Raw genomic sequence first — 12,059 nt, forward strand, 5'->3', positions numbered from 1 at the left:
CGTGACGCTACAAAACCATAACACAGAAAAGATTTAATTAACTTCGCTTGACATTTGTTACATTACCGTTACACTTACAACATACAACGTTACAGTTCTTTCTGTGTTGATAAAGATAGAGCTTTGAAAGCAGCTACCTAGTAGTAAACTAGTTAGCCGTATGCTAATTTAGGCTATGCTAACTCATCCTACTGACTCACCTTCAACGGCACCGTAGCGTTCGGTCATATTGCATGTTCAGATAAACGATCAGTGTCATTTTTTGTTGGTTTGTTGGCAATGTTTATAAGTCAACACAAAAAAACATTGCTTTTTTTCTTTAATGAATTAATTTACATCTGTACAAATGATATTTTACAGGATTTATAAAACAAACAACAAAACCTCCAAACCACACTCACTTTTATCTTGAAAGTGAAGCACTGCACCATTAACCATAATAATAGTGATAACAATGTGACAAGGCTTTTTTAAATTCCCATCCAAGTGCACAACAGTAAACGTATCCTATTCACAACAGGCAATCATCATGGCACATCCCTTTTATAAATAAACTATTTTATAATATGTATAAGAAAGATACACAACGAACAACCCCAGTAAGGTGACACCCTCTGTATTAACAGATAATTAAAGTGCATACTTCTTTGCTAAAATAATTGTGGTTTAATGACAGCAGAACATGGGAAAGTCTTGCTGTGATTAAGCTGGATGTGGAGATGGTCATGGGAAAGTAATATTATTTTGGGATGAGTTGCAACTCTTTAGAACAATGTGTAGCTGATGGTCATGCACTTGTGCTCGAGGGTTTTTTGTATGGCACATACGTTAATATTACATGCTTAAAAAAGCCTTCTCTGTTTGCTGCGCCATTTCGCATGGCGAAAATAATAAATCCTAAAGAAATAATAAACTAGGTTGAATCGGATTAAAATGTGCTTGCATACAGCATGACTGGTTACACACACAATGTTGGCCTTTTCATTATGTACATTTGATTAATTTTACATTCTAAATGATTCCTGTGAAATAACCTAACATTTAAAGTATTTACACAGTCCATGTGTGCGTGCTGCAAAATACCAGGCTACACTGTACAATTATCTTTTAAACAAGAATGTATATGTGCAAACTGAGCCAGACTCTGAACATTTAAAAAAATACACATTTTGTTACGCAATACATGCAGAAATAAATAAAAGGTAAGGAGTAAAATGGTATTTAAAACGTGGCATGTCATTTTGATACTATTTGAGGCCTTCTTGTGTTTTGTGAAGAGGCAGAATGTGAGCTGAAGTACAGAGCACAGGGTAGGATACAGAGCCTCCAACTTCTGGTACACTAATACAGTAAGATACACACAATGAAAGTCATTGTGTTAGAAGCATCTTTCTGAACATATTCATTGCAAAAGGGGGAAACAATACAGATAGCACAATTAAGATTATTGTGATCACATTGTGAGCAAGTTTTAACCTATTTTTCTACAGCAATAGTAGCAGCATAATGCAGAGAATTAAGTGTTTTTTGTTAACATCATCTAAGCACCACATGCACTTTAATTATATGTTGACAATATAAAAGAGCAAAGCATATTCTGATGGCATCGATGGCTATTATAAATAACTTGATCCGGTAGTTCCTCTTCTGATACACACAATCAGATATTTACCCTGTTTGCATGTGGTAAGTCTTAAAGTATCTTTGAATGGTTTATCATTGTAACTTGTCCAGATGATTTCACTCATAAAGTTTGTAGAGATCATCATGGTACACTGCACTGACACATATCCATCTTCACCTGTGTCAGATCAGAGGGTTAATCCTGGTGAAAAGGTTTGTTTGAAGACGAGGAATGGTTATATGGACATCTATGAAGGATGGGTCGCTGATACTGATCCACATAGCTTCTTTATGTAACCTAAAGTGAGAGAAAGAGAACAAAAAAAACAAATCTACTTGTTAGCACACACAGGAAAAATAACACCACCATTCCAATCACACACATAATCAATTCACCTTGTGTATGTGAGGAGGCATATCATCCTCTAAGCCCTCTTCTGGTAGTGGGTCAGGGTGTCGGGGCGCTGCCTGACCCTCCTCTGCCCACCCTCCCATGGGCACACCACGGGCTGACCTCAGTACTCTCCCCCCTGCACTAAAAGAGTCTGTAAAAACAGAAAAAACAAAAGACAGATGAGTTTAGGAAGTGCCAGTAATTACCCTGATTGATATAGCACCTGTACAGTAAAGATGCAACAATTAGTCAATCAATAGAAAATGTATTGGCTATACCTATTTTGATGCCAAACATTTGCTGGGTTCATGCTTCTTCAGTGTGAGAATGTGAAGAGTTTCTTTCAAATACATGATAATAAACTCAATAATTGCTTTATTGTACAAAACATACAGTTTGAAGATGTCACCTTCGGCTCTGGAAAATTACACAGGGTATTTTCACTATTTTCTGACATTTTATTGACAAAAGGATTATTTGAGAAAATATAAGAAGGATTAATCCATGATGAAAGAACATTTACATTTGCAGCTACTTTGCAGTGAACTGTTCTCATTTCTTAAAACACATAATGCGATGCTATCGTTTCTATAGTAAGTCAGTGTGACATGAAATAAAAAGACATTAGGTAAATATTCAAAGTGAGAAACTCAACTTTACACTTGAGAAAAACGTTCATGTTCCTGTAGATGTATTTGTTCAGTCAACTTGTTTTTAGTATGTAAAAATAATGGCGCCGCAAGGAGTGCCGAAATCTTGTGACAACATTATGCAACAATATTATACAGTATTCTTACTATGGCATGAGTTACAGAGACTTTAGAAGAGTGTGTTGGGGATGATCATGCACCTGTGCTCGAGGACTTTTTTTTAATAAACAGTAGTCATGACAGCAATAATAATAAAGACTGGTAATGCTAAAAACTATATAATTCAAATGCACATGGTGTGAAACATGGAGAGTACCTGCTGTAGATCCACTAAACGGCCGCTGGCTGCTGCTCTTGTGTGACGATGCAGCCCCCTCCTGGCCCCGGGTGGTACTGACGATGGCTGAAGCTGACGTGGGAATGGCACAGGGACTGGGAATTGTGGTGGGGAAAGTGTGTGAGCGAAGTAAGTGTCTGGAGTAAGGGTTGGGTTCGCTCCTCACTTCATCGGGGATGCTGTCACTGCTTTCGTCACTTTCCTGCCTGTGCCATGTGTGGCGGGACAGCTCGCCACGGGACTGCTGCTTGTGAAACTAAAGGGAGATAAAAAAGATAGCATTAGTGCCCTGTTCATTATTATATATATTGTTTTATTCAATCTTTATTTAACTACGAATATTCCCATGGAGATTCAGTGAACACAAGACTTGAAACAAATCAGCAAAGATATCCTCTATTCTATTCTCACACACAATTACCTCATGCATGTAAAGTGCATGGATGCTCATCTCAGTGGAGGCGTACTCTGAGAGGACCAAACTGGTGAGCTGACCCTCCCATGCACTGCTGCCGGAGCTCACAGTCCAGGCATCCGTTCTACAGAAAAAGAATACAGAAGTTTGAAGAAAATGAGATCCTACATTGGAAACGCTAGGGAAATAAAGACGAGGAAAATAGCAGAGAAAAACGGATATAAATTAACTTGCACTTCTCCTCTTTTTTATGTATTCTAAGTCCCATGTAAAATGTCCTTGTCATTTGTATTTATATTTAATCCCAACCATCCTGTTGTAAGTACAGTTATAGATTGCTAAAAATCTGGGAATTTAACCTTATTTTAGTCAACTATTTGTCGTTATATTCAAATCTGATTATTTTTGAAATCTCAGTCTATATCATTTCACCCAAAAATATCACTGTTTCTTTTTCCCAAGCCCTGTTGTTGTCACAGTTAACTTTAACTTAAATGTACAAATATTTAGCTTGAAAAAGTTCGGGCATAATTCAAAAGGAAATGTTCCTACCCAGAGCCGGCCATTGCTTTGCTGGTGGTTGAAGTGTGGCCAGAAGGCCTGTGAGCTGCACTCAAGCTTCCCCTCAGTTGAAGACTGCTGCTGATCGGGGAAAGGGAGCGTAAGGCAGATGCCCCATTGCCCAAGCCAGCTGCTGCATGATTGGTCAAAGAGCCGTCTGCGCTGAAATGAACGGAGTTCAGTGTAGACGGACCCGCCAAGAAGTTTGCAATAAGGCTCCTCGGCTGCAAGAGAGAGAAGACAGTAAATCAGTATTTACTTCTGATGCTTTGATAACATCTAACTTATGACCACTGATACTCAAGCATGAATGTTGGTTTATCTCTGTACCTCAGACTCAGACAGTGAGAGTGGATGTGTATCTGAAGGACCTCCTGTGGCTTCTCTGTGAACTTTCTCTTTCAGCTGGCTGATGAAGTGTGTGGTCTCCTGAGAAGGCTGCCACTGAGGGTTGGTGATGGCAAAGTGCATCAGAGACAACTCTGTCTTCCCGTCCTCGGCCTGCTGGTAGATAGACGCCTCTGTCTTCCCCTCAGACATCCACTACAGGAGGAGAGACAATCAACACACAGGTGTTCACATAGACCCTTTTATTCACTCATCTTTTAATCTAATGTCACAAAGTCTATAGATAAGTCTTTTAAAGTGTGTCTTCTTCATCTGTGTATGTCTGTTTGGCTGCATTTGCGGATGTATCGTTTCAATATTTAAACTTTCTTTGATGAACTTACTTTCTCCCTTTTGTCGACATAAAATGAAATGACTATGTCTTGATGAACACCGAGCCCCATGTGAATGCAAATACATTATATGATTTTTTTTTAACAACTAAACTAATTTACCATACATTTTTAAGAGCTGTCAAAACAATTTATTTGGGGAATTTAAATGTATTATTGGTGCTCAAAGATTGCTGCTAGACCGCCCTGTTATTTAATGGGTGTGTTGAATGTTATGAATGAAGCTTTGAAGTATTTAGTACAGCCCTACAGCCCCTCATGTTGCAGTCCCTTACCGCAGGGTGTCCATGCTGCCTGATGTCCATCTGGGCGAAGGAGCAAGTGTCTCCTACCCCAATCACCTCCACAGTGAAGTTCCTGAAGAAATCAATGATCTCCAGAGACTTCCTCCTCAGACAGAAGATCAGGATTATGGGAGTCACCACTGGACTTATCAGCTCCTCCAGAATAAACACCTGAAAGATAACAGAGAAAAAGGTTGACCCCGTACATTTGGTTTACAAAGTACAGTTGTAAAAAAGGCAACGCTGAAGTTGAAACATGGTATTTAAAAAGGCATAATCATTGCGATTGAAATCTAGAACAATTCTTGTTACTTTAGGATTAAATATTAACAGAACACATGCTGGGACAATCTTGGAGTGGAGTGTAAACCCCTCCCTTAACAAACAAGGTGCTTCTCAGCAGGGCACTATTCCTTGTGAATCGTCTTAAAAGCCAGCAGCATACTGTAAATACATATTTGGTTTTACAAGTCTCTCTGAGATATTAAAGCAAATAAGGGAATGGGGGTAAAGCTTGGAAATTAAGAGAAAATAAGCTGTGTCTAGAAAAGTATGGATCAACATCATTATTTGTTTAGAGAGAGAAGTGATTTCCCTTGTAATTATTCTGAGTCTTGATCTATATTCCCAGTTCAGATTTCATACTCACTGCTTTGTACTGGAAGAGCTGGGAGAACTGGTCTCGAGTCTCATATCTATGTGCATTGCCCTGCCAGTGGTCAGGCATGTAGTGGATATGAGCCAGGATAACCCTCAACAGCTGCTCAGGACAAAACACCATGTGCTTATCTGGGATAAATGATCTGAAGAGACAGAGAGAGACAGAAGTGGTGGAAAAGAACTACATCTTATAACTCAAGAGGTTCAAAATCAAATTGAAAAATGTAACTCATTTGAGGAAATGTGCTTGATAAGTAAATCTGAAAACCCTGTTAGTGAGGATATATCACAAATTAATTAAAACTGTTCAGAATCTACCTGTTACCTTTCTAATGGGTTATTACTGTAAATGCCTTGGATGATTGAATATAAAATATAAAGTTATATTAATAGAACTGCCTTATTCCTCAAGTTCAATTCATAAAAAATGTCCCTCATGTCTAAGCATTTCAATGTATAGCTATTAACAGAGTAGAGAGCTACTTAAGGAAGGAAACCCTCTTAAACTCATCCTTATACCTCAGAATAATCTGCCGAAGAGCATTAAAGGGATTACAAATCCTGGTAGCTTTAAAAGTGCAATTAAGATTGTCTCAGCCCTAACATCCTACATAAATTAAGATTTGTGTCTTATATTTGTTTGCCTTTCCATATTAGCTGTGTAATGACAAATGTTATAATCTATAGATCCATTATAATGATCTAGATCACAGATACACTGCTTCAGGCTATACTACATTCTTCACCACCTACTGTATTTACACATTAAGCCAAGATAGAAATAAGCCTCTTGGGCGTTGGTTTGCTAATCATTTAATGATTTATTTGTGTAATTAGAAAATGCTTTAGTTAAATAAGCTCCTCTACCTGCAGACTGTGATACACACTCCAAGAAGCGTGATGGATGAGAGAACATGCTCTACTGCCAGGACGTCCTCGTCATAGATAGTCAGTGCAATGAGGACAGCCAGAAGAGACCCGGCAAAAAACGCCACATTTTTAGCAACCACCGTCAGCAGCGGTGAGAGGAAACAGTTCATATACTTGGATGCAGCCTAAAAGAAACAAAATAAGAGTTATAAAACTAGGTTCCAGTGTAAAAGAGCATCAGGGGGTTAGTTAGTGGACTGACTTTGTAGCCTTTGCTGAGGCGGGACATGAGCTCATGGTCCAACTCATTAAAGTGCCGCAGGTAACATCGACCATACAGAGACCAGCATCTCGCTCCCAGAGAACCAGGCTCTCGTTTTATAACCTAGGCACAAACACAACAAACTTCTGTTTAGAACACTAAATGACAAAGGAAAATGTAGGAAGTTTGTGTGTACGCATGTGAACCAGTTACCTCTGTGTAGCTAAAGAAGGCGTAGAGAATCTGCCACACCAGAATGACAGGACACAGCAGCAGATTGGCAATCCCAATCCACAGGATACGGGATGCGAGCCTGTCTGCCAGCTCAAGCCTGTTTCCTCCTCTCTTGTACTCTGGTTTCAGGCTCCACTCATTCTCAAACAAAGAACCTGCAGACAAAAAAAATCAAGGGAGGTAAAAGATGAATCTTTTGTAATTCTAAACCTTGACTCATATAGGCAAATATATGAGTGAATGCATGCAAATGGTCATTTCACCTGAATATGACACCATAGAAACACAGCCACATTCACACACATCACATTCAACATGGACGTACCTGGCCCCCAGAAGAAGATGAGCTCAAAGTTGTATTTGAGACCGCGGGTGTAGAACACAGACTCCCCAAGGCCAGGAAGTCGAAATCGCACAGGAAGGAGTGATTTATTCACCATGGCAACCTTGAGAAGTAAAGGAAGTTTTGGTTTGGGTTTTTTTATGATTAAAAGTAGCATGGCAGCAACTAAACAATGTTTTTAACATTTCATCACATATGTTCCTACCATATAGTTTTTAAAGCGGAGGATGCGGTGGTAGATGTCAAGCTCCGTTAGTTCTTTTTTATGGATGCAGATCTGGTGCTCCTTCTGGATCTCCACTATCCTGGCCTGAACCTCCTGCCATGTTGCATAAGGGAGTTCTGACTGAAAAGAAAACAAAGTGAAGGTTACTTTCTTTTTCTATGTGATAGGAAGTAACTTACTAAAGTACACAAGCAAATCTTTAAGGCATTTCTAAAAAATAACTTCCTGACATGATTTATATCTCACCATGGTCATTTTGAGTGCGTTGATGTAGAAGGATCGGATCTCCCAGTAACAACAGACGTTGTAGAGGAATTTGAGCAGGCGGTGTAGCCAAAACACTCCAGAGATTGTCAGCACAAACATCACAAATGCATTGTCTCGGATACTGCGGAAGAAAATATTTACTTAAATTAAAAAATGTACATATGTATTTAGCTGCATTAGGATTTTCTGACATTTTTTATTGCATTGTCATATTTCATATTTTCACAAAGATAAACACTGCTATAGTTATGAAAAAAAAGTACAGCATGAAAAAGGGCATTGATATGAGCAACATCTTTGCGGTTGCCTCTTATTTCTGCAATTTTTAAATCATACATAACATGTCACACCTTGATTTTTCATCCTGGGATATTACCAAGTAAGGAATATTCAGGCAAAAACCAGTTCCATGTGATAATGTACACCACATACTAAGAAAGTCAGTGTATACATTTGTGTGGATTGTTCTGTTTCACACTCAGATACACAATCGCATCGAAATTACATTTGCAGCTGATTTGCAAAGAAAAAGGATTATTATCGAAATGCAGCGTCACACTCACCGTGCACTGCAGACATCCACAGGGAGGAAGGCATCAGGCAAAGTGACTTTAGATGAATCAGTGTGATTTACGAACTTGTTGGCAAAGAGTATGTCATAGTCCACACAGTTAGCTAGGAACACTGTGAAGCCAATCACAAAAAGCAACTGACTGCATGGAGGGAGAGAGGGGGGAGAGAAAAGGGCACATCAAATACTGCCATAAACAAACCTCTTACAGACAAACAGAACAGAAACATAAGCTCTGAAGGGTAGGATACATACACTAGCTCAAAGATCTCTCCCAACAGCATACAGGTGAATCCATTCTTCTGGTGCAGATTATAGACGTAATGGAGGTTAAGGAATATTGCACATGTATCTGAGATAAGCAATCCTATTTATGATCAAAGATATTAACTGTGCAAGATCAAAGTAGCGTAATACCGTTTTAATACAGTAGGAACACATGCCATAGCCTTGTAAAAGGATATTCTCTGGAAAAACAGGTCCAGGTTTTCTATATGATGCCAATGTGCTGCAAAAAGAATCATCACACATTAGTAATGGTGTTGTTTTGAGGCATCAATGAGTGTAAAAGAGGAGGGTGTGTTTATGTGTGTGAAAAGTTAATGATTTGTTTGTAATTTGTTTGTGCATGTCATACATTTGGCTCCTTCAGGCACATGCATCAGCAGGTTCTCCTCTCCGGGGGGAGAGTCGCTGTAGGACGCCTCCAGGCGTTGGTACTCGGTGTCAAAGTGCGCCATAGTGACAACAGCTTCAGTCTCACCAAGTAGCTAAGCCCCCCGCTACAGACTGGAGCACAGAGAACGGGAGGGAGAGAGGAGGGGAAGGCAAGAGGGAGTCATAACAAGGAGGAGATGAGATAAAAGAGATTTACAATAGCAAAGGTTTACACATCATATCTTGGTTAATAATCAACTAATTTTGACACTTACACCCTATTCTGGAAAATGTGTTAAACAGACCAAAGCCTCCATTGAGGCCTTACTATCAACATTAGACTTGATTTTGGATTGATTTAGTCATTATTGATTATTAATCCTTTACAATATTTGTTTTGCCTGATATTTGATTTTAAAGCTCAGGATAAGCAACTCAGAGCTGTATTCATAAACTGTAAAAGTCTGGTTAAAGGGCAGTTTCTTCAAAAATGCAACCCCAGACTACTGAACTATCTCCACACATGACTACAATTTAAGAGAGATAAAACATTTGAAAATGTGCCACAAAAGTATAGCAAAGTGTGTTTATAAGAAATGGTCCTGTAATTATTTAGTGACAAATAAAATCAGTAGTGTGTATAGCAACTATGTTTCATTTGCTTTCGCCAGTTGGACTGAAAACTAAAACTAAACTGACAAGGGTCTCTGCCTCAAGAGAATCTAAAAGCTATAATAGCACCAGGAGTTCCCAAAGAGACTCTGAAGATTAATATTGTGTTGACTGAAGACAATGATGAAAGGGCTTGGTGTACAAACCACATATTTGATACAATGATGACATAACATTGGATGGAAGTATTCAAGTACAAAGAAAATGACCAAGAGACTAAATATTTCTCAAGAAGATAATTCTGTGATCAAACTGTGAAAACAGAATCTTAAAGTGCAATGACTGAATTTAAACCCGAGTTATTACATAACAAATCAGGGACTATCCTTAGTTATGCAATTAATACTTGAGATGTGGATTATGGGTGCACGTCTTACCTACATATACTGTCTCAAAACAGAGCTATTTTGTGTTTATTATCCAATACAGAGATTATCTTACCTCCATTGCAGTACAGTACGTCCTGTCCAGTGAGAGTGTTTACTCAACATTACCAGCTGTAAAAAAAGAAATACGTTCTTGTCATTCTTCTTATCCAGGACCATAACAGACTCTAGGAAGGGACTGTAAAAGCCATATTATTATTAAAAGGCAACATATAATGAGGCACAGGGCTAAACCGACAAAATGTGACAGAAATAGCTGATGTTTAGTGGCGGTTTTATCCTGGATATAATAAGCAGCAACACATACAAGAAAGAAGCTAACACAGGAGATTCAGGTGTTGTTGTCGTGGTTTGACAGCACAGGCCTGGCTCCCTCCCAAAAATAATAAATGTAGGCTATGCCTCCCTTACCGATGGGTTCTTCCTCCTCCGCTGCGCCAAGTTAAAAGAGTCAACTCCAGGGGGATTTTTTTGTTTAATCTAATAAACCGTCTTGTTTTCGTTTTCTGTTTGCTGCGTCTCGAAGTCAAACACGAGCCAGTTTCATTTTCCAAATAGCTAGCACTGTGGCGTCTGTCATAGCTGACGGACAAGGACATTACCCAATCAGAGTGAAAGTTCGCTAACAGAAGGAAAAACAGCCAATCAGAGGCGGTTAGAGGCGGGCTCTAAGAAGACATTGCATGTATGAGAAGTACACGCCCTGCATGAGACTCCATGACAGGCCCTTCATTTGCTGTGGTTAGGCTTATCAAATGGTCGTTTACTACCACCGTCTGGTCATTTTTTGTAGCACTACTGGATACTGTCAAACTGTACATGGACTGATACTGCTACATGTAGATTCTACACACAATTGCATTTCATGGTGCAACCCTGAGTGACAATAAATGACAATAAATGATCCTTCAACCTTACATACAAAGATAAATACAAAGATATATAAATACGTTATTGTTATTATTATACACTAAGGGTGCAAAAGGCAGAGGAAAAACAGCACAACAAAAATATCTTCAGCAAAACAACATCCACAGCTAATATAAACTAGTCATGACGAGATGAAGCTTTGAAGCTTTCCAGACAATTCGTTCTCAAAAGGGTTCATCTCATGAGGATTCATCTGAACCCCCCTGTTGGTCAAAGTGTGTTAAACAGGCAGAAATCTCTACAGTGTGATCTTTCTGTAAATTCCCAATGAGTAAAGCCTTAGAATAACTCAATGAACATGAAATCCTATTTTCATGTAATACATTTGTATGAATATTATATTTATAACATCACTTATATAAACCAATAAGGAACACTTAAAAAGAGTGTACTGTTAATTATTGCAAATAAATAAATGTCATTATTGCACATGATCCAATTGGTTTGCACTGAGTTGTGATATTGCCAAAAATAAAAGTGTATGATTGAGAAGTTGGACAAAATGAATGGGAAGTGTCAAGTGTGTACTACATTTTGTAAATGATACTTACTTCTGCTTAATGATCTCCTAAAGCCTGTGTGTTGTGTTTTGATGGGCATACAGTAGATGGGGTGGTGGAGCTGACTATACAGCATCAACATGATCTTTGCAAAGCGAAACTCACCTTCTGTTGCTCTCTGCTGATGAATATTCAAATGTGATTGTTAAGCCTCTGGAGCAGTGTTTCTCAAACTTTTTCATACCAAGGACCACTTAACCAATAAAAAACACTCGCGGACCACCTAATTCCACAAATATCCAAAAACACATCGTTTTTCTAGAACAGATTACAAATCGCCTGAAAATGGTACAGACAAGTGGCAACATGTTTGATGAAGGTGTTGCGCTGGGCTATATCATGCAATCGAAAGTGAAACTTAAGCTCGCTCCATTGCGGAGATATTCCCGCGAGAGTGCGGAAAACTTAAATAAATAA

General features: G+C 38.8%; 1 protein-coding gene across 1 annotated transcript; it reads right to left on the reverse strand.

Moving 5' to 3' along the window:
- Positions 1-302: 302 nt before the first annotated feature.
- Positions 303-10,723, reverse strand: atg9a (ATG9 autophagy related 9 homolog A (S. cerevisiae)). Its single transcript, XM_034142667.1, has 20 exons — positions 10,564-10,723; positions 10,208-10,263; positions 9,075-9,226; positions 8,902-8,945; positions 8,693-8,757; positions 8,430-8,579; positions 7,846-7,987; positions 7,579-7,719; positions 7,356-7,476; positions 7,010-7,185; positions 6,797-6,919; positions 6,532-6,719; positions 5,654-5,807; positions 4,996-5,175; positions 4,311-4,523; positions 3,972-4,204; positions 3,426-3,543; positions 2,984-3,260; positions 2,020-2,168; positions 303-1,921 (listed from the first exon to the last, which is right to left on the reverse strand). Exons 3-20 carry the CDS (start codon positions 9,175-9,177, stop codon positions 1,913-1,915), a joined length of 2,586 nt encoding a protein of 861 aa, XP_033998558.1. The 5' UTR covers positions 9,178-9,226; positions 10,208-10,263; positions 10,564-10,723; the 3' UTR covers positions 303-1,912.
- Between the last annotated feature and the right edge of the window lie 1,336 nt (positions 10,724-12,059).

This window comes from Trematomus bernacchii, unplaced genomic scaffold (genome assembly GCF_902827165.1).
Source record: "Trematomus bernacchii unplaced genomic scaffold, fTreBer1.1, whole genome shotgun sequence".
Taxonomy (NCBI): domain Eukaryota; kingdom Metazoa; phylum Chordata; class Actinopteri; order Perciformes; family Nototheniidae; genus Trematomus; species Trematomus bernacchii.

Coding starts and splice junctions, on each gene's coding strand:
- atg9a (XM_034142667.1), bottom strand. CDS start 9,177: ATGGCGCACTTTGACACCGAGTACCAACGCCTGGAGGCGTCCTACAGC. Junction 7,988..8,429: donor GTGGATGTCTGCAGTGCACG/GTGAGTGTGACG, acceptor TTTCTTCCGCAG/TATCCGAGACAATGCATTTG. Junction 2,169..2,983: donor GTTTAGTGGATCTACAGCAG/GTACTCTCCATG, acceptor CTGTTTTTACAG/ACTCTTTTAGTGCAGGGGGG.